Source organism: Leopardus geoffroyi, chromosome B2 (genome assembly GCF_018350155.1).
Source record: "Leopardus geoffroyi isolate Oge1 chromosome B2, O.geoffroyi_Oge1_pat1.0, whole genome shotgun sequence".
NCBI classification, from domain to species: domain Eukaryota; kingdom Metazoa; phylum Chordata; class Mammalia; order Carnivora; family Felidae; genus Leopardus; species Leopardus geoffroyi.
The window spans coordinates 50,243,964-50,267,164 of record NC_059332.1 but is presented as its reverse complement, the minus strand read 5'-3'; the positions used below and the strand labels follow the sequence as shown (position 1 = coordinate 50,267,164).

Sequence of the window (23,201 nt, the reverse complement as noted above, 5' to 3'; positions counted from 1 at the left end):
GGTTCAGTCAGTTAAGTATCCAACTCTTGATTTTGGCTCAGGTCATGATCTCACAGTTTGTGAGATCAAGCACTGCATCAGGTTCTGCACTGACAGCATGGAGGCTGCTTGAGATTCTCTCTCTCTCCCTCTCTCTGCCCTCCTGTGCTCACTCTCTCTCTCAAAATAAATAACTTAAAAAAAAAAAAGAATACGCAGGGGGTGCCTAGGTGGGTCAGTTGGTTAAGGGCCGGACTTCAGCTCAGGTCATGATCTCATGGTTCATGGGTTCGAGCCCCGTAACAGGCTCTGTGCTGACAGCTCAGAGCCTGGAGCCTGCTTCAAAATTCTGTGTCTCCCTCTCTTTCTGCCCCTCCCCCACTCACACTCTATGTCTCTCTCTCAAAATTAAATAAACATTACAAAAAAAGAATATGCAATGTGAAAAAGATAATCTCTTCAATAAATGGTGCTGGGAAAACTGGATAGCTACATGAAAAATAAAAAAAAATAAAAAACTCAAAATGTGTTAAAGACCTAAATGTGAGACCTGAAACCATAAAAATCCTAGAAGAGAGCATAGGCAGTAATTTCTTTGACATCAGCCATAGCAACATTTTTCTAGATAAGTCTCCTGAGGGAAGGGAAACAAAAGCAAAAATTAACTATTGAGACTATATCAAAGTAAAAAAGCTTCTGCACAGCACACAATTGGCAAAACTAAAAGACAACCTACCAAATGGGAGAAGAGATTTGTAAATGCCACACCCAATAAAGGGTTAGCATCTAAAGAACTTATACAAGTCAACACCAAAAAAGTAAATAGTCTAATTAAAAATAGGTAGGAGAGGGGCACCCAGGCAGCTCAGTTGGTTAAGTGTCCAACTTCAGCTCAGGTAATGATCTCACAGTTTGTGAGTTCAAGTCCCGCATCGGGATCTGTGCTGACAGCTCAGAGCCTGGAGCCTGCTTCCGATTCTGCGTCTCTTTCTCTCTCTGCCCCTCCCCCACATGTGCTCTGTTTCTGTCTCTCAAAAATAAACAAAAATGTAAAAAAAAAAAAAAGTTAAAAAAAAAATAGGTAGAAGATATGAACAAACATTTGTCCAAAGAAGATATCCATGTGTCCAAGAGACACATGAAAAGATACTCATTATCTTTTTTGAGAGAAATGCAAATCAGAACCATAATGAGATATCACCTCACACCTATCAATATGGCTAAGATAAAAAACCCAAGAAACAACAAGCATTGGCAAGGATGTATAGACAAAGGAACACTCATGCACTGTTGGTGGGACTGCAAACTGGTGCAGCCATGTGGACAACATACAGTATGAAGTTTTCTCAAAAAATTAAAAAAAGAATTACCATATGATGTAGTAACTCCAGTTCTGGGTATTTACCCAAAGAATATGAAAACAGGAATTTGAAAAGATTTATGCACCCCTATGTTTATTGCATAATTATTTACAGAAGCCAAATCATGGAAATTGTGTCCATTGATAGATGAATGGATAAAGAAAGTGTGGTATACACACACATATACACACACACACACACACACACAATGGAATATTACTCAGCCATAAAAAATAATGAAATTTTGCCATTTGCAACAACATGGATGGAGCTAGGGAGTATAATGCTAAGTGAAATAAGAGACAAACACCATATGATTTCATTCATATGTGGAATTTAACAAAACAAATGAACAAAGAAAAAAAGACATCAAAAAATGACTTTTAAATTTAGAGAACTGGTTACCAGAGGGGAGGTGGGGGGCATGGGTGAAATAGGTAAAGGGGATTAAGAGTACACTTATTGTGGGGCGCCTGGGTGGCGCAGTCGGTTAAGCGTCCGACTTCAGCCAGGTCACGATCTCGCGGTCCGTGAGTTCGAGCCCCGCGTCGGGCTCTGGGCTGATGGCTCAGAGCCTGGAGCCTGTTTCCGATTCTGTGTCTCCCTCTCTCTCTGCCCCTCCCCCGTTCATGCTCTGTCTCTCTGTCCCAAAAATAAAAAATAAACGTTGAAAAAAAAAAAAAAAAAAAAAAGAGTACACTTATTGTGATAAACACTGAGTAATGTATAGAATAGGTGAATATATTATTATACACTTGAAACTAATACAACACTATGTTAAAAAATTTTAAAGATAGTCTCTTCGGCAAATGGTGCTGGAAAAACTGGACAGCAACATGCAGTAAAATGAACCTGGACCACTTTCTTACATCATATACAAAAATAAACTCAAAATAGATGAAAGACCTTAATAAATGTAAGACAGGAAGCCATAAAAATCCTCAAGGAGAAAGCAGGCAAAAACCTCTTTGACCTTGGCCGCAGCAATTTCTTACTCAACACATCTCAGGAGGCAAGGGTAACAAAAGCAAAAGTAAACAATTGGGACCTCATCAAAATAAAAAGCGAAGGAAATAATCAGCAAAACTAAAAGGCAACTGACACTATGGGAGAAGATATTTGCAAATGACCTATCAGATAAAGGGTTAGTATCCAAAATCTATAAAGAACTTCTCGAGCTCAACACCCAAACAACAAATAATCCAGTGAAGAAATGGGCAAAAGACATGAATAGACACTTCTCCAAAGAAGACATCCAGATGGCCAACTGACAAATGAAAAAATGCTCAACATCACTCATCATCGGGGAAATACAAATCAAAACCACAATGAATGAGATACCACCTCACACCTGTCAGAAGGGCTACAATTAACAACTCAGACAACAATAGATGTTGGCGAGGATGCAGAGAAAGAGGATCTCTTTTGCATTGCTGGTGGGAATGCAAACTGGTGCAGCCACTCTGGAAAACAGTATAGAGGTTCCTCAAAAAATCAAAAATAGAACTACTCTACGACCCAGGAATTGCACTACTATGTATTTATCCAAGGGACACAGGTGCTGTTTTGAAGAAACACATGCACCACATACAATGTTTATAGCAGCACTATCAACAACAGCCAAAGAATGGAAAGAGCCCAAATGTCCATCAATGGATGAATGGATAAAAAAGATGTGGTGTACACACACACACACACACACACACACACACAATGGAGTATTACTCGGCAATCAAAAAGAAGGAAATCTTGACATTTGCAAGTACATGGATGGAACTAGAGGGTAATATGCTAAATGAAATCAGTCAGAGAAAGACAAATATCATCTGACTTCACTTATATGAGGACTTTAAGATAGAAAACAGATGAACATAAGGGAAGGGACGTAATAATAATATAAAAACAGGGAGGGGGATAAAACAGAAGAGACTCATAAATATGGAGAACAAACTGAGGGTTACTGGAGGAGTTGTGGGAGGGAGGATGGGCTAAATGGGTAAGGGGCATTAAAGAATCTACTCCTAAAAAAAAAAAAAAAAAAAATCTACTCCTGGTATCATTGTTGCACTATATGCTAACTAACTTGGATATAAATTAAAAAAATGAAATGGTAAAAAAAAAATTTTAAGTAAATAAAACAAGGTAATGGAATTAAAAAAGGAAGGGGTGATGGCAAAGAGTAACTTACATGTAGATCAAACAAGGCTTACCACTAGACCAGGGACTTGGCAAACTACAACAGTTCAACACCAACCTGCTGCCTGTTCTTCTAAATAAAGTCTAATTGGTGTACACATTGTCTATGACAGCTTTCACTCTGTAAGGGCAGAGTTGAGTGGTTCCAACAGAGATGGTATGGCCCACAAAGCCTAATCTATTTACTACCTACTGTCTCATATATTTTCCTGAGCATTTATGAAGGTCTGGCACAGCACGCAAGCTCAAATATCTGTTGAGTTGATGAATAAATGAGAAAAGACCATTAGATATGGAAATAATTGACGACCTTCAAGAAAGCAACTTATGAAGCATGGATTCTGAAGCAATCAGAAAGGAGGTGGTTACATACCCAAAACAAAAGAAATAAACTTGGAGAAATGGGAGCTACTTATCTTTGACAAGAAGGTAAAGAGAAGATGAATGACAGCTTGGAAACTTTCTAAGGTGAAGAATGGGAAAATTGAACTTACCTTGCATCATTTGGTCTCATATTTGAGACCAACTGCAAAGTGAATATGGAAGAGCTTGGGGTACAAAGAAAACAGAAAGAAAAAAAAAAGAGAGAGAATATTTGATCATGTCTGTATAGGAAACGTGGCTGGAAGTGAAAAAGGATGAAAAAGATCACAGTGAGCAGGGAAGGAGTGTCCTCTTGAAAATGAAGAGCACAGGGGCGCCTGGGTGGCGCAGTCGGTTAAGCGTCCGACTTCAGCCAGGTCACGATCTCGCGGTCCGTGAGTTCGAGCCCCGCGTCGGGCTCTGGGTTGATGGCTCGGAGCCTGGAGCCTGTTTCCGATTCTGTGTCTCCCCTCTCTCTCTGCCCCTCCCCCGTTCATGCTCTGTCTCTCTCTGTCCCAAAAATAAATAAACGTTGAAAAAAAAAAAAAAAAAAAAAAAAAGAAAATGAAGAGCACAAATGGGGATGTTAATTAATAACATATAAATGCATGGAGATTTCCTGTAGAGGGGTGGATTTATAAGCATTTGTTTTTGCAACAAGGACCCAAAACCCAAAAAAAGCTTCAGATAAAGTTAATAATTCCCTGTGCACTTTTTAATTTTCTGGCTCTGAGAAAGCAAATGGCTAACCAAAGGCACCTGGGTGGCTCAGACTGTTGAGCGTCCAGCCCTTGATACCAACTCAGGTCATGATCTCACAGTTTGAGATCAAGCCCCGCAGAGAGCCTGCTTGGGATCTCTCTCTCCCTTTCTCTCCGCCTCTACCCGGGTCACGCTCTCTCAAAATAAACTTAAAAAAAAAAAAAAAAAAAAAGGCTAACTCCTAATTTTATCATGCTATGATTGACACTTGACATAAGAAGTACTCAGGTCTGACAAGTACTCGAGATCCCCTTTCATTATTCTTGGTGATTAGTCAAATAAAGGATTTGTATCCCCTTAGAGTGGGTTCTTTCCCAGATGGGAGGAGTTAGGAGCCAAAGACAGAACGGATAGAAGACAGGGAAGATGCGATGCCTGGCTTCATATCACCTTCAAGCATTTTCTGGCCCATTACAATAGAAGAGAGGGAAGATGAGGGTCAAAACAGGGATAGCAATGGAACTCTTAGCCCAGAACTTGAATTTGAATTTCTTTTTATTTTCATTGGTATCTTACCCTAAGGGCCACACATTATCTTTTTCTCAGAAAAAAAAAAAAAAAAAAAAAAAAATTCTCCTGATAGTATGCCTAAGCAAGAAGCCTTCCAGTGTTGCTGGTATTTGCACAGATAAAGGGAAATTACAGAAAAAACTTCTGAGAAGTACTTGAATTAGATAGATGACCACGAATCTCCCCTCAGCCCTTAATGCTGCCAGTCACCAAACAGTGCTTGTCCAGTCCATGCGCCCTCCCGCTTTCCTAGACAGCTGTTGTCTTTCATTAGGCCTGTGACGTTTGTTTCACATTTTTTACAACTCCGGAAGTAAGATGCATTTTTTTGATTGATGGTGAATAACAATTATAATTGCCAGTTCATTTCTTAGATCAAATAATGCTATGCATTTATTTTCATTTTATTTTTATATTTATTTTATCAATATAGTCAATAGAATGGTGTATTTCACAGCTTCTCCTCTCTCCCGAAACCTCCAACATGTCCCCATCCTTACTCTTCCTGTGACATGACTGCTCTGAAAATGGCACACTGAGAAGGGCCCCTCAACCATGTTCACCCATCTTCCAGATGCTGCACCCACACTGTCCGTCTTCCTACCTACTGCCATAGATCAAGGTTTCAAAGAGTAATCCCAGGACTCCTGGAAGCTCTATTCTCATAATACTACTAAACCAGTATTATTTGCTTTTTAACTTTTGTTTTCTCACAAATGCACAATGGAGTTTTCCAAAGATTACATGACCAATGGTAACACAGCAGTCTGAATACAGAAGCAGATGAAAACCCAGCTGTCGTCTATTAATAAAGTCACACATTAAAGAGATTTGCAGAAATGTAAAACAATGCCACTCTTCTATTTTTCTGTTTGGAAAATATAGTCATTAAAAAAATTATTTACTTTGAGAGAAAGAGAGAGAGAGAGAGAGAGAGAGGGAGAGGGAGAGAGGGAGAGAGGGAGAGAGAGAGGGAGAGAGAGAGGGAGAGAGGGAGGGGGGGAGAGAGAGAGAGAGAGAGAGATCATGCACAGGGGAGAGGCAAAGAGAGAGAATCCCAAGGAGGTTCCATGCTATCAGCACAGAGCCCAATGCAGGGGTTGACCCCACAAACCATGGGATCATGACCCGAAACCAAGAGTCAAACACTTAATTGACTGAGCCACCCAGGTGCCTCTGGAAAATGTAGTTACTTTTAATAAAATATTGTTGTCTGTGTTAACATGAAATGGGTTTATTTTTTTAAAAAACTAATAAATATTTAAAAATTTCTCAGATATAATTTTCAATATGGTGAATATCAATAGATGAAAACCACACGAACAAAAACTCTTTGTGGTCCTCACTAATTTTTAGCAGCATACAGGTGCTCTGAGACCAGAAAGTTTGAGAACAAGTGCCAGAGATGAATGCTTGGTGCTTCTGTCTCCACCAGGTACCGAGTCCCATCCTCTGGCCCATTCTCCACAAAGCTCCCCACTCACACATTTGTCAGTTTCCCTTTCTGCAAACTCATTCCCATTTATGTACAAATAGGCTGTTATTTATTTTATCTTAAAAATAAACAAAGACCTTCCCTGTTGACTCTAGTTCCTCTGACTGCCCAGGTTTCCTCCCCTTTACAGCAAACTTCCTCAAAAGAGTTGTCTATAATTCCAGGGTCTCAAATTCCTCTCCTCCCATTCTCTCTCATATCCCCTCCCATCAGGTTCTCCTGCCCTTCCCATTCTACTGAAACTCCCACTTGGATCCCCCTACATTGCTACATCCCCATTTGACACAATGATTCATTCTGTCTTCCTTGATATATAGTAGGCTCTCCCTTTGCAAGGTTCAGATATGCATGGATTTCAGTTGCCACTGTTGAGTTAAATGACCCAGTCCCTTAACAACATGGTTCAAATTTCAGTGACCACAGTGTATTGACTGTGAGGAACTGCACAAAGCACAAACTCACTGTCAGGCTGGTCAATGTACTAATCACCACACAAACAACACATGCACATCGATCAGTGACCATCATTGCACTTTTTTCAAAGTCTGTCAGTGACTGGCCACTGGGTATCTATTTTTCTGCTCACAGATAGATGGCAAAATATATATTTGAAATGTATCACTGAAAAGGAAATGGGCCAAGAAAAGTGGAAGTGAAGCAAAGACACAGAAAGTTCTAACACTGGAAGTAAACCTGGAATCTAACATAATGGAGGTACAGAAGTAGCTGACCACGAAAATGGTCACCACCACCATTGGTGACTCTCAATGAGTGCACAGACAGGACAGGTAGCCCAACACTCAAATGTGGACACTGGGTGCTCGGGAAGGATAAGGATCTCCCAGACGCAGCGAGAAACTTCCCATTAAAAGAACTCTCAGAGGTACTTCATGGTCATTAAAAGAATAGGAGGAGATACTTTACCCCATTGAAAGTGAAAATAATGTAATGTTGAAAGCTGATCCAAAATTAGGACTATGACAATCTGCCAGGGCATAGAAAAGACACTCATTCGCTCTGAACAAGGCAAGCACTGTTCAACCTAGTCTTGGTAAGTTTCGAGAGAGACCATCCCAAGCAGGTTCGGAGCCGCCAATGCAGACAGCCCGATGTGGGGCTTGATCCCACAACCCTGGGATCATGACCTGAGCCAAAATCAAGAGTTGGACTCTCAACTGACTGAGTCACCTAGGCACCCTGGCAAGTGTTTTACAAAGAGGTAAAACACTTTAATTCTTAATGTTGCTAATGTTTTAAATCACAGTGTACCAAATAAAAACTGGTTTTACTGTTTTTTTCATGTCCCTATACATTCATAACCATTCAATGTCCCTATACATTCATGTTTTTTTCATGTTTTGACCGAAATTTTTACAGGTCACAGAACAACAGTAAATTTTCCCATTATTTTTGCATGGTTGTTTTTAGGGTCCCATGCTCTGTGCAAAGGGAGGGTGGCCTGCACTTCCTTCACCTGACTTCCAGGGCACCACACCCACTTTGTTTTCTTCCTGCCTCACTAGCTGTCCTTCCCAGTCTCCTCCCTCGATGCTTACTTTTGAAGGCCTCAGAGCCTAGTCCTTGGAGCTATTTTCTTCATTTAAATGGACTCCCTTAGAGATTTCACCCAGTCCTGTGGCCTAAAACATCATCTATATGCCAACAGCTTCCACATTTACATCTCCAGCCCAGACCTGAAATCCAGATTTATATATCCAAAGGCCTGTTTGATATTTCTACCTGGATATCCAATAGTTACCTTAAACCTAGGGTATCTGTTAGAAGGTGGAGGAGGGTCAGTAAAGTATCCCCTGGAACAGAAAGGCACTTTAAGGCTGAAAAACAAAGTAAGCCGCTCCATACCATTTATATAGTTTCTTTCGGGGTAAGTTACTGACAGGGGGGGTCGGGTAGATGGATCCAGGTAGTACCCAGCTATTCTCTGCCCCCATTCTCCATCCAGTTGGGACCTCAATCCCCAGCTTTCATGGAGCGACGGGTATGGTGGTGAGGTCACAGGGTAGCTATCTAAAGTGCTACCATTTGTGCACCAAAGGATATTTACTGGTTACCTAAAGCAGGCCTTCTGTGCCCCAGCCATCTCTACCAGTTACCCACCACCCGCCCTGCTGTCTCGGGGCCTTCTGTGCCCCAGCCAGCTCTACCAGTTACTGAAAGCAGGCCTTCTATGCACCACTTTAGGGAAGATCAGAACAAGCCTTCCTGCAGTCCAGTCAGGGCAGACGTTAACCACCACTGGGCCAGGAACACACCAGCCCCCAGCAGGGACTTTGTATGGGCACGAACAAGATGGTGGGCCAAAGATGGAGTCAGTGTTGTCAGAACTCCTACAATAACCAAAGCTGAAATCCTCCACCAACCAAAAAGAAAAAAAAAAACCCTCCTTTACCCATAATGCACATCTTTCCCATCTCAGTTGATGGCAACTCCTTCCTTCCAGTTGCTCAGGACAAAAACCTTGCAGTCATTTTTAACCACTGTCTTAAATCCTTTATACAATCTGTCTGAAGTCCCATTGGCTCTACCTTCAAAATACATCCTGAATAAAAGCACTTTTCCCCACATTCACTGATGCACCTGGTCACACATCATCCCCTCTTGCCTGGATTGCTACCATATCATCCTAACTCATCTCCCTCCTGATCTAGTCTCAGCATAAGAGCCAGGGGGGTTCTTTTAAAACACATGTCAAATCTTGCCATTCCTTGACACAGAACCCCCCACAGTGGCTCTCCATGTCACTCAGAGAAAAGTCAACATTTTCCCAAAGACCCAGGGGGCCTACCTGATCTAGTCCCCTGTTAGGTTCTAACCCCTCACCCCCTCCTCTCACTCCCCGGCTCCCATCTGCTTGCTTCTTGCCAGTACCCGAGGAAGGCTGGGCCTTCACACTTGCCATTCTCTCTTCCTGGATAGCTCCTCCCCCACATATCCACATACCTAACTCCTTTTCCTTCAAGTGTTTGCTCGCTGTCACCTTCTCTAGGTGTGCCAGGCTCCCCACATCAACTGCAACCTACCATCACTCTCTAGAAATCCTTATCCTCCTATTGTCCTCCACTTTTCCATACCACCCATCACCTACTGTGTTGTTTATTGGCTGTCTCCCTCCTACTGCTTATAAGGTCAACTCCATGAGAAGAGCAACTTCTCATCTATTCTGCTGACTGATAAAAAGCCCAAGGGCTTAGTGAGAGTATCTGATACCTACTAGGCATTCAATAATTATTTGCTAAGTAAATGAAGTTGAAAAAGTTCTAAGTTTCTAATTATGATCATGGACTCAGGAAGCCTTTTGCGTATGTCTAATAACTCCCATTTGGTGAGGGAAATCTGAAAATCTAAAATGTGATTACCCATCTATTTTACCAAGACGTATTTCCTAAATATCTTATATGTGCCAAAGCCAAAGTGGACCCCAGACAGGCAAACATACTTTTCCAATTCCGGTGCAGGAGCTTCTCGCTTTTGAACACGGTTCTGAATGGACAAGAGTGCTTCTGGCGAATACTGGGCAGCATTGCTCTCCATGTACTTCAAAACATAGTCATCCGTATCAAGGATGATGAACCGGTGGCCAAACACTGGGGAGAGGGTAGAAATAGGCTTAGGTTGGTTATGCCTTTAATCATCCAATTAGGGGTAAAATAACACTGATCCTCCAATGAGAAATTCAGATAGGCATTTGTGAACTAGATGACTGAATTTTCAATAGTTCTCTAAACTAATATGCAGTAGTTTGCTCAGTTTGCTCAGGAAGTCAGGGCCTACATCCATAGCCCACAAATGCAACCAACTTCTAGTTAATTGATAAGGAAACAGATTAAGACACTGTATCACATATATAAGCATACAAGCTTTATTTCAGCTGGAATATAGCCTACCTGCCTTTTACAAGAGTTAAATGAATTAAATTCCAACTAAGAAGAATCCATTCACTTGGTGGGTAGGAAAGCTAAACCATGTTTAGACCTACCCTCAATCACAGCACCAATGAAGAAGTCAGTAGGGCCATAGTAGATGGGGTTTTCCACTGACGAGGACGGCTTAACAACTTTAGTTCTGCCAAGGTACTTGCCACCAATGATGCCAGAATTGCGAACAGGCGGCTCAAAGATACTGATCATGTCACTGGCTAGAAAATAAGAGAAGACAAATCGGCGGTCTTTGTCTTCTGGGATGGGAGAGTCCTAGAAAGGAGAAGAAAGGAAGTTATTATGAAGGTACATGATCTATCCAGATGCTCTAAACTTAAATATCTATAGGACTAGGTATAAAATATAAACCAAATATACAAAGTATAATATAAATGAACGAGATGGGGGGCAAGGGGAGACTCTGGTAGCCTGGAATAGACATGACTCATTTAAAGGAGGCTGCTCCAGCTCAACTCTGGTTGCTGCCTTGTGGTAAAGTAGGCCCAATGTTGCTAGATTCTCCCAGTTTTCATGAGAAGACAGAAATCTGGGTGTTGTATGTAAGTGATGAATCACTAAATTCTACACCTGAAACTAATGTTACACTATATGTTAACTAACTAGAATTTAAATAAAAACTTGGAAAGAAAATAAAACTCCAGATTTTAAAAATGTTGACCTTAACTCTTTTAAAGCACCACGCGGGCCAAACAAAACATATGTGGGCTATATTCTGTCACAGGCTGCCCACAGTTTGAGACCTCTTGGCTGACATTATGTTCAACTTCATGGACACTAAGATGATTATGCAAAGTTCAGTTCTTTAAACCAATCCATTTATATACATATTTTTAAAAATAAAACTGAAGAAAGGGAGAATCAGTAATAAAATGTCATAGAGCTGAAACTGATTCTGAGAAACTATCTTGTAGACAAGACTGTTCCTAAATCAAATCACTGAGAGTGATCACAGAACCCTAAGAAACAGATTCCAGATTGAACAGGCCTAAATGCAGACATGCTTATTCTTGACTGAAATCCTCTCCAATTTTAACTCCAACACATACCTTCTCATTCACAACATGGAATTTCTTGTATATCAATTTCTCCTTTATCAAAGAAAGTCACTGGGTTTCTTTTTAGTAAAATAATTTCCTCCTACCATTCCCTAATCTAACAGTCTCCAAACCTTTTTGATACTCCTACAATGAAAAAATTTTTCAATATCCACAATATAGTTAACAAAAATCAAATCACATCACTCCTCTGCTCTCAAACCTCCAGAGGATTCCCATCACATTGAATAAAATATGAAGTTCTGAGCACGGCTACAGACAGGGCTATATTCAGGGGGTTACAGGAAGAACACCAATGGTTCACTCTGGCAGGACTATTTTAAAACTTAAAAAAATATATTTTTTAATTTTTATTTTGAACTAAGATTAGACTTAAAGTTGTATCAACAAAAGGGAATTTTCATATACCCCTCACCAAGCTTCCCCTAATATTAGCATCTTACATAATCACAGTACAATGGTCAAAGCCACAGTAATGGTAAACAGTAATGTACAATACTGTTAAATAAATTACTGTCCTTATTCAAATTTCTCCTGTTTTTCACTTATGTTCTTTTTCTGTTTCAGAATCCTATACAGGATCTCACATTGCATTTAGCTGTTGTTTCTCTTCAGTCTCCTCCAAACTGTGACGGTTCCTCATTCTGTCTTTGTCTTTTGTGACCTTGACACTTTTGAACCATAATGGTCAATTATTTTGGTGAATATCCCTGTGCATCTCATTTTTGCACATTTGGCAAAAATACCACAGAAAAAAATGTCATGTCTTTCTCAGCATATCAAGTTCATGATATTGCCTTATCTTATTATTAGTGATGTTGACCGTGGTCACTTGGTTAAGAAGATACCTGCTGGGTTTCTCCCTTCTAAAGTTACATTTCCCTTTGCACTTGATAAATATCTTGAGGAACACACACTATGAAAATCCTGTTTCTCCTCAAAGGTTTTCCCTTTGATTTGAATTTAATTTTAGCATCCACTGAAGGATCTTATCTACAACAGTTATTGCTGTGATGGTGTGTGCTTAGTGGTAATTTCTTATTGCCCTCTTCTCTCTGCATTTATTAACTGAAATTGTACTGTACAGAGGTGCTGTCTCTTTGAGGATGAGTATTGTATTGCTGATGTTTAGAATTACAGGTGTGTGATGACAGTAAGAAGATCAACTTTTGGTTTTATTTTTTTAATTGTCTGCAGACTTGTTACCTATATCCCTTGTTGCCTGCACCACAGGGGACTACTCCCACCACTCTAGCCCTTTGATCTTGTTAGGCCACTGGTTGCACAGCTCTGAGCTTGTGCCTGACCCCATCTTCATGGCAATCTCTCTACCTTGCATTCCCTGTACACCACCTCTGCATCAGATGTAGTTCCCTCAGATATGCCACTGGTAGCTCCCTCGGCCATTCATTCTGGCCATTCTCCTGTACTCTGTGGTCCCCCACCTCCCCCAGCATTTCCCTTATCTTCCAGTATAAATGAGCCCTTCCCCCATCACTCTGTCTCCGGCTTTACTTTTTACAGAATGTTTGTCTTGTTTTCCGCTGTACCCTCAATGCCCAGAACTATGCCAAGCCCAAAGTCGTTCTCTAATATTTGTTGAATGAATGAGTGAATGAATAATGCAACATATGTTCTTCTATATAAACATGTTCTGTGCACTACAAAGTACATGTAAAAACATCAGAGGCTAAGGTCACAATCTCGCGGTCCGTGAGTTCGAGCCCCATGTCGGGCTCAGGGCTGATGGCTCAGAGCCTGGAGCCTGTTTCCGATTCTGTGTCTCCCTCTCTCTCTGCCCCTCCCCCGTTCATGCTCTGTCTCTCTCTGTCCCAAAAATAAAAAAACGTTGAAAAAAAAATTAAAAAAAAAACATCAGAGTCTATAAAATACATGCACTCATAATAAATTATAAACAGAGGCTGTAATATTTTCTTCACACCCCCATGGATTATATGCTGTCCCCAGGCTCGTTGGAAGGGCAAGCCTGCTGCCGTGGAGACCACTGCTCAAGTTACGTCCTTATGCTCTTTTCAAGCTTCCCCAAGTTTGTCAGTTAGCACTCCACTCTGAGCCCTGGATATTTCCCTAGCATATTTTTACTTAGGCACCAACTGCCTACCTGGGTTTATAGCATACTTGATTTCCTCAGAACATGTGCAGTATATGTCTGAAATCAAGAGAACTTAATTGTCTTTGTCTCTGATCACTGTGCCAACATACTTCCTTCTTGTGAATTTCTGTCTTTTCTTCTGGAGTCCCCATATTCTGAGGCCCCTCTTACTGTCAGGCACACTTCTTTCATCCTCCAGAGCTTTTGTGATGAACTAAATGAATACACCCTCTACTTCACTAACTAGGTCAGGTAAAAACCTTTGAAAATTACCATGACCAGAATACCACCTCTTTCTTCTTGCCCATGAGAAGATAACCACTACTTCTTTACTAATAGTTCTGCTGGTGTTCTTTTAAATCTGTATACACACACACACACACACACACACACACACACACACACACACACTTTACTATGAAATACAATACAGAGAAACACTACAAAAAAGCCAAAAATGTACAGTTCAAAGAATTTTCATAAAGTATGAACAATGTGTAACCACCACCCAGATCAAGAAACAGAACATTGATGGAATCTGGAAAACCTCTCCAATCAACATCCTATCCCTCCCTAAAGTTTTCTTTGCTTTGTTTTACTAGAAAGCTGGCATCCCTAAACAGTTCTGTTTTGCCTGTTTTTTTTAATCTTCATAAAAATGAAATTTTGTAATATGTATGTATTCTTTTGTCTCTGGATTATTTTAAATACTTTTTTTTTAAGTTTATTTTTTGAGAGAGAGAGTGCAAGAATATGAGCGTGAGCAGGGGAGGAGCAGAGAGAGAGGGGGACAGAGGATCCAAAGTGGGCTCAATCCTGACAGCAGAGAGCCTGACATGGGACTCAAACCCATGAACTGTGAGCATGACCTGAACTGAAGTTAGACGCTTAACCAACTGAGCCACCCAGGTGCCCCTTGTGTCTGGATTCTTACATTCCAAGTTATGTTTGTGGTGATTTATCCTTGTTATTTGTAGCTATAGTTGATTCATTTTCATTGCTGAGCAGAATTCAAATTATTGTATAATATGCTATAATTTGTTTATCCAGTTTCCTATAGATGGACATTTAGGTCTATTTTTGGCTATCATGAATTATGCTGCTAAGGACATTCTTATTTTTTGGTGTGCGTGTAGTGTTCCATTTTGGCACAATCTAGTATACTTGATTATGCCAAACTGTTTTCCTAACTAAGTCACTAAAAGTAAGAGAATTCGTATTGTTTCATGTTCTCACATGTAATAATCCTGGTAGGTGAGTAGAGGCAATTCAGGGCAGTTAGAATTTGTGCTTCACTGATCACTAAAGAGGCTGTGTACCTTTCCTTAGGTTTGTTGGCTTTTTGGATATCCTGTTTCACAAAATAGTGGTTTCTGGCTCATTTAAAAAAATGATTTTAGACTCTTTATTATATGTTCTGTATATAATTTCTTTGTTGATTTCTCTTTTTTTAAGTTTATTTATGTATTTTGAGAGAGAGAGATGAGAGAGAACGAACCCCAAGCAGCCACCCCTCTGTCAGCCCAGAGCCCAATGTGAGGCTCGATCTCACCAACTGATCATGACCTGAGCTGAAACCAAGAGTTGGACACTTAACTGACTGAGCCCCCCAGGTGCCCCGTTGATTTCTATAGTAACATCTTCTCCCACTCTGACCTTGCTCTTTTTACTCTCTTAATGGTGCTTTTTGAGGAACAGAAACTTTCCATCTTACTGGGTCAAATTTACCCATTTTTAAAACAATTACTGCTCTTTGTGTCCTGCTAAAAAAAATCTTTCCTTACTACAAAGATTATATTATCATCAGGATGTTTGACTGCTTTGCCTTTTACATTTAAGTCTTCAATCCACCCAGAATTGATTCCCATTTTTGGTGTGAGGTGAGATCAAATTTTCTTCTTACTCCCCATATGGATATGGATATCTGATTGTTCTGATACCATTTATTGGAGACCTGCCCTTTCTAGCGCCTTCTGAAGGACCATATTTGTCATTTTTCTTAAGTGGGTGGGGGTCTGTTTCTCAGTTAATTTATTTGATTCCATGCTATAAATACCTATCGTTGTACCAATACCATATTGCCTTAATTACTTTATGTGACTTTTTAATATACTGTGGTATTTTGGAGAACAAATTCCACTGATCTTGTTCTCCAGTGTCTTGGCTATTCTTGGTACCTTGCATCTCCACACAAATTATAGAATCAATTTGCCAAGTTCTGCAAAAATAAAAACACTTTGGGATTTTGACTGCAATTGTTTTGAAACCATAGACCAACTTGTGGCAAATTATCTTTATAATACTGAATATTTTAAGTGGTGAACATGGTATGTCCCTTCATTTATTTAGGTCTTCTTTAATTTTCTCTCAATAATCTTTTTGGTATTAAACATGTTTTGTTTTATTCCTAGAAATATTTTTGAAGCTATGGTAAATGGCATTTTTCCAACTTTATTTTTTGTTGCCATTTATACATGGATTCTACTAATGTAGAATCTACACATAATGTAGATCCTTTGTGATTTTCCACATATATAATCCTTTATTTTAGATAATGATAATTATCTTCCTTTTTAATCCTCATACCTTTTATTTTTCTTATTGTTTTACTGCTCTTGCTAGGACCTCCAGTACAATGTTGACTAGAAGGGGTGATAGCAGTCTTACCTTGTTCCTAGTCTCAGAGAATACACACTCAACATTTCATCACTAAGTCTGCTGTTTGAATGAATACTTAGTAGATTTTTGAAAAATACTCTTCATCAGACTAAGGAAATTCCCTTTTATACCCTACTTACTAAGAGTTTTGTTTTGAAGTCATAATAGGTGAATTTTATCAAATACTTTCCTGCGTTTAGTTTTATCCCTTTATTCCTGCAATAATTTTTCAAAACTGAAATACTCTGTTTCTTGTTCTCTGCTGAAGTCCTCAATCTTATCCTCTTTCGCCTTAAACACAATAAATATTGTTTGTTTTTTAAGTTTGAGTTTGGTAACACCAGCATTTGAAGCTCCTGTGGACCTACTTCTATTGTCTATCATTTGTGTTCATTTTTCTTCACGTCATCTTGCCTTGTGTCTGGACACCGTGTTATTAATATTGCTTTTTTGAATAAATGCCATATATTATATTTTTCACATTGTTTGTAGAAATAGTTCGAAGCTTATGATGATGCTATCTTCAAAGAATTTGATTTGCTTCTGCCAGACACCTGGGTCATTAGGTGTCTAGGATCACATTAATCTGATTTCTGGAACTGAGACACTTCAGGGACTGAGACAATTCAAAGCCAGACAATAGTCCCTTCAAGGATTATGCACTTATGGACTAAAGTACAGAGGGTTTACCAGCTACTTCTGCATTTGATGGGCCCTACATTCCAATATTTGCCCTCGTAGGTGCTTCCACCGCAACCAGCACAATTCCCAGAGGAAAAATGGCTGCACCTGCCAGGCTCACCTCTCTGGTTTTCAATATTTCCGTGGTTTTGCTCAATGATTCTTCACATCTTATTGTCCAGCACCTTCACACAGTAGTAAAGACATACACACACACACACACACACACACACACACACACACACACACAGGCACACACACCAATTCTTCTAGTTACCTTCAACAAGAGGGAGTCTATCATTGTTAGAAATAGAAGTCTTCTACTGACTCTTCAAACTTTTGTGATATATCACATTTGCCCAGGTTATTTGTGAATATAGAACACTGCAGTCAATATAAATGTATTTTTTTCTCTTCACTTAGCAATATCTAACATTATTCATAGGAATTTTTGTAATCAATTATAGAATATAATAATTTTTCCATGATTTGCAGGCATGGGAGGTAAACTACAATTATGTAATTTACAAACTCACGTGAGCCCTTTTCCCTTCTCACAGACTAAGTGTTATACTGGTTCTTAATCAAAAGAATACCGGGCTGCTGAGGGTTCTCAGAGCTGCAGGGATAAGATTTGTTTTCTAGCTTCCTTCCTCATGATGGCTTTTCATGTCACTTTCTTCAGGGCTGTGGTATTTCTCTGTAGTAAAAACACCCATGATACTCTTTTCTACTGCCTTGCTCACATATAAGATGGCAGCACTAAAATTGCTTATACTGGAGGTACTGTCATATTCCCCAAATTATTTACACTGTAAAATAGAAATGTACTAGGGGCGCCTGGGTGGCTCAGTCAGTTAAGTGTCCAACTTCGGCTCAGGTCATGATCTTGCAGTCTGTGAGTTCGAGCCCCACGTCCAGCTCAGTGCTGACATCTCAGAGCCTGGAGCCTGCTTTGGATTCTGTGTTTCCCTCTCTCTCTGCCCCTCGCCTGTTCACGCTCTGTCTCTCTCTCTCTCCCAAAAATAAACATTAAAGAAATTAAAAAATAATAAAATAGAAATGTACTCTTTAAAAAAAGAAAAAAGAATGGTGGGCTGGACTCAGAAGGCCGAGTTCTAGTGCTGCCTCTGCCTAAGCACCATTAACCCCTGGGACAAACCAACTAGCCTCTCCGATTCTTATGTTTTGAAACATAAAATATGCATAATATTATATTGCCTAACTCATGGGTAGTGTATGTGTAAAAAAACTTACCCATTCAACCAACAGTTACCAAATATCTACAAAGTCTAGAGAGACATGATCCTGGTCCTCACGGAGCTTACGGTTACTACATCATAATTCAAGAAGCATCCTGAACTTTAACTGTAACTCAGAGAACTTGGTAAAAATATAAAGCATTCACCAATCAGAATTTTTGTGGTGTGAAGTGTGCTAGTTGGCCTAAAGTTTGCTAGGACTCCTTGTACTTAAAGCTTTGTTCAACATTTTTCTAAAATATATTAGCCAACTATATTTTAGAAAAATATTTGATTACATTTTTATTCTTTCAAATATATGCATACAATTTGAAAAGTCACCTGGCCCACCTCTCCACACTCCCAATTCCTATTTCCAGAAGTAACTTATTTCAATTTCTATTTATGTCCATATTTCTAAATAAAATGCTTACATTCCTATTTCTACACATTTTCCATTTTAAAAGGCATTATCCTTTGAATTCCCATCCGGAATTTGCCTCAGGTAATTCAGCCAATGAGTAGAATATTAGGGATTTAAATTTATGCCTGTTTCCAAACCCATGCTCTTAACCACTAGCCATATGACCTCTCAAAGGCAATATGTATTGAACTGGTATGATTCCATTTATTACATTTAATGAATATAAAATGCATCAACCTAGATGTCAAAGGTAATGATAAAAATTAGTGAGATATGGTCCCTATCCTCAAGGAAAACACAGTACCCTCGACTGCACACAGGTATACAAATAACTTGACTGTGTCAGACTTTCATAATTACTTAATAAAAAAGGCAAACATGTCAGTCAAAAGTTAAGGGGGTAGGGAGAGATTAATGATCTACTAAAGATGGTTATAGGAAATAGAACTAGAGCTAGGTGTGGGTTCAGGGCACCACCCCTAATACTATCCAACCTGCCCAAAGGTTGGGGATTGGATCTCATGCCTTGCTCAAGTAACACACAACTCTGAGAGCTGATATTCCACAGCTTACAGACAAAATGGACAACCGGGCACCAAGACAGAACAGAATCTCAGCACATGAAAGTCCTCCTCACCAGTGCAGCCAAATAACGAAGCACCTTGTTATCGTCCATCAGCATTTTCATAACATCTTTTTTTGGAGCTTTTGGAATGAGAACAAAGCAATTCTGAGCAGAGTCTTCAACTAGTCCATAGCCGTTATAAGGAGGTAATTCCTGAAGAAATACAAGAAGTAAAGCAGATGATATTTGCGTTAAAATTACATTAAAGGTAACTAAGTTTATTTTTTAAAAATCTAGAAAATACTTATTCAAAAGCAATTTCTATATATAAGAATGTACTGTATTCAGAAAATGTAACATTGCATTTTCCATTCCTTTTTATATATAGACTTTACACCATGATCGCTTCCCATAGGAGTGGCTGATGATGCTACAGAGCAACCGTCAGGGCTAGATTGAAAGTACAGTCGTCCCCTTTACCCATGGGGGGGTATGTCCCAAGACCCCCGGTAGATGCCTTGACCCTATATATACTATTCTCTTTCTCATACGTACCCATGAAGAAAGTATACAGTAGGCACAGGAAGAGATTAACAACAATAACTAATTATAAAATAGAACAATTGTAACAACATACTACAATAGAAGTTATGTGAATGTGGGCTCTTTCTCTCAAAATATCTTGATGTACTGCACCCACACTTCATCTTCATCTTGTGAGGACACGAGATGATAAAATGCCTACGTAATGAGATGACATGAGGTGAGTGACATAGGCGTTGTGACAGTGTTTGGCTACTATTGACCTTCTGATGATACATCAGGAGGAGGATCATGTGCTTCCAGACTGCAGTTGACTACCAGTAACTGAAACCATGAAGAGTGAAACCACGGACAAGGAAAGGGTGTGACTCTTGTGTTGCTGATGTCCACTGACCCCTTCCTGCCAAAGCAGCAGCTGGCCCTACTCCTAATCCTGGCCCTTGTGATCATCCTACCATGGAGAAGCCCAAGGCTCCGTGACTTCTTTGCTCTAGGGTGTGGGCCTCAGCCTAACGATCTGGAAACTGTTTTCTCAGTTCACCCAAAGTGTGTGTGTGTGTGTGTGTGTGTGTCTGTGTGTGTGTGTGTGTGTGTGTGTGTGTTGGAGTCGGGGGAGGCCAAGGCTTGGTTTGTGCTTTTTTCCTATTTATCTCCATATTTCTAATATTTTTATTTCTTGATTTTGGCATGACAGCCAGGAGTCTGTGTTCTCAGTAGAAACAGAACACATCCAACAGATTCATGTTTATTTCTTCCTCAGCTAACAGATCAGCCTGACCTAAGTGTCATGAATATGTCCACTTCATACCCACTTCTATCCCTGACCATAGGCTTGGCTCTAGCTTTATCCCTCTAGACCCAGCTATGGCTTCCCATCCCTGCTTTCCAACTACATTGTTCAGTGTTTAAATGACTGAAATGTAATGACTAAGGAGAGCTGAAAGGTGTTTGCTGTTTGGTAAGTAGCTCTCTCCTACTCATTTCCAACAAATACTTTCATAGACAGGCAGACAGAGCTTACTATGACTAACGTGCCATATGTGTGGATGCAGAATTAGTTTTATTATATAGGGTGACCGAGATAGGGCAAAACAAACCAAAATCTACAGTGGTTCTTTAGGTCTCTCTGCTCTTTATTGAAGCCTTCCTTCCCTTTCCTTTCTTTAGAAGAGAGGTTAGGAGAAAAAGATGATAGTAAAAGGATGGGAAGCAGATGTATTCTGGACTCAAAGGCTTTGATCAGTCAAAAGATGGATCATAGCCTTTTCATGAGTGCTCCATTTTATTGCAATCCCTCTCCACCCTACCTCTTGGTTAGGTCAGGTTCCTTCTTGTAAAGATGTCTGACATTTAACAGAGTCACACTTGTACTTTGCGGTGTGACCTTGGACTGACTTTGGCTCACGTCATGATCTCACAGTTTGTGAGTTCAAGCCCCACATCAGGCTCACTGCTGTCAAGAGCAGATCCTCTGTCCCCCATTCTCTCTGCCCCTCCCCTGTTCATACACTCTGTCTCAAAAGTAAATAAACATTTAAAAAATCTAAATCTCTCCTACGGTACTTTTTCCTGTATATTGCATCAAATGCTACCCTAAAATTTGGGGGTAGGCAAAAGGGCCTTATTGTAAATCTTAATCAATGAGTCCATTCATTGATAAGGAGTTCTATCAGAGAAAAAGCTGACAGAGAAAGGTACTATCATCATCCATACTTCCTTCTACAAGTTTTATTGCCCCTGGGAACTCATAGCATACCAAAATCCAAATCCTTCTTTGTAACTGTTTGTATGAAATGTTGGTTCTAAAAGGCTTGCCTAAGATATCACTTGCCTCTTTGGGGAACAAATACATACTTTATAGGTAGTCTTCTTGTCCAGTTCAAGAAACATACCAAATGTGTCCTATTTGCTAGGCACCGTGTTAAGTGCTCTCTGCCCTCAAAGAACTTACAGTCTAGTAGAAAAGATTCATAGACAGATATTCTAATATAATAGACCAGTGCTGGCAGAGGGAGGTACAGGACCCCAGGAACACACAGGAGAGGTGATTAGCCCTGCCAGGAGCTTTAGAGAAGCCCGTTTGTCTGGGAGGAGAAGGAAGAGCCATGTAAAGAAATAATGGAAAAGTGAAAAGTGGTTCAAGCAAGTGGAAGAGCATCAGCAAAAGTCCAGGAGAGCGAAACAGAAGGCTGTACTGGCAGAACCATACATAATTCAGTATAATTGGAGGCTCAGTGCGAGCAGCAGGGCAGCTGATCAGGGGAAGGCAGAGGCCTGGGCTGCAGGAATTCAATAATTCCATCCTTCCATTTACATCTTTCTTTTGAAAAGAAAGAGCCATGACATTATCTTACACACAGAGTGGCAATATAAAGGTGGATCACAGGTATTAATACCCTATTTTATACCTATTTTATTTTATTTTATTTTATTATTTTTTTAATTTTTTTTTTCAACGTTTATTTTTATTTTTGGGACAGAGAGAGACAGAGCATGAACGGGGGAGGGGCAGAGAGAGAGGGAGACACAGAATCGGAAACAGGCTCCAGGCTCTGAGCCATCAGCCCAGAGCCCGACGCGGGGCTCGAACTCACGGACCGCGAGATCGTGACCTGGCTGAAGTCGGACGCTTAACCGACTGCGCCACCCAGGCGCCCCTATTTTATACCTATTTTAGACCAAAGAAGTTGTATGCGTTACTCTGGACCCAAACGTGTGTGACAGGCACCAGCATTTTGCAGCCTATGAAACTGTGCTGCCTTAATACAATAGATATTTCTTGAACTTGCTGTATAATGTGTAATTTTTAACACAGGAAATTCTTATTTGAATTTCTAAAATATGTGACTGAACCACTCTGAAGGCTGAAGTCTATCAGATTACTATTTTGGTGCACGTAAAAGTACCATGACCTTACTCTCAGATCAGAGTGGACTCTGGTACACAGAACTAAATTTCAGGGTTAGGAAAGCTATGTTGCAACAAAAGAAAGCCATCTTCCAGTATCTCCATTAATCAGCTTCAGTTTTGCTCCCAATCAGTTTTTAAGGAAAAGGGTTTGACAAATAGGCAAGGATCAATGAAATACCCTAGCAGTCTGGAATTTTAAAAGATGTCTTTTTTAAATAAAAATGAAAACAAAATTATGAAAGTAATACAAGGCTTGCTATAGAAAGATAAACTAAAAGCACACAGAATATAAAAAGAAAGGTCCCTGATCATCTCACACTTCCCTCCCTACCTCTCCATTCCCACATGTTGAACTAACCACTGTGAACAGTGGTTTTTATACACAT

At 39.9% G+C, this 23,201-nt stretch overlaps 1 protein-coding gene across 1 annotated transcript in view; it reads right to left on the bottom strand.

Annotated features, from left to right (window-relative positions):
• EFHC1 (EF-hand domain containing 1) overlaps positions 1-23,201 on the bottom strand; it is a 67,565-nt gene that overhangs the window by 15,545 nt on the left and 28,819 nt on the right. The window contains exons 7-9 of the mRNA XM_045498524.1: positions 19,435-19,575; positions 10,664-10,877; positions 10,124-10,271 (exon numbers count right to left, since the gene is read on the bottom strand). Of these exons, the coding sequence (XP_045354480.1) occupies positions 10,124-10,271; positions 10,664-10,877; positions 19,435-19,575 (503 nt within the window). The remainder of the gene's footprint in view (positions 1-10,123; positions 10,272-10,663; positions 10,878-19,434; positions 19,576-23,201) is intronic.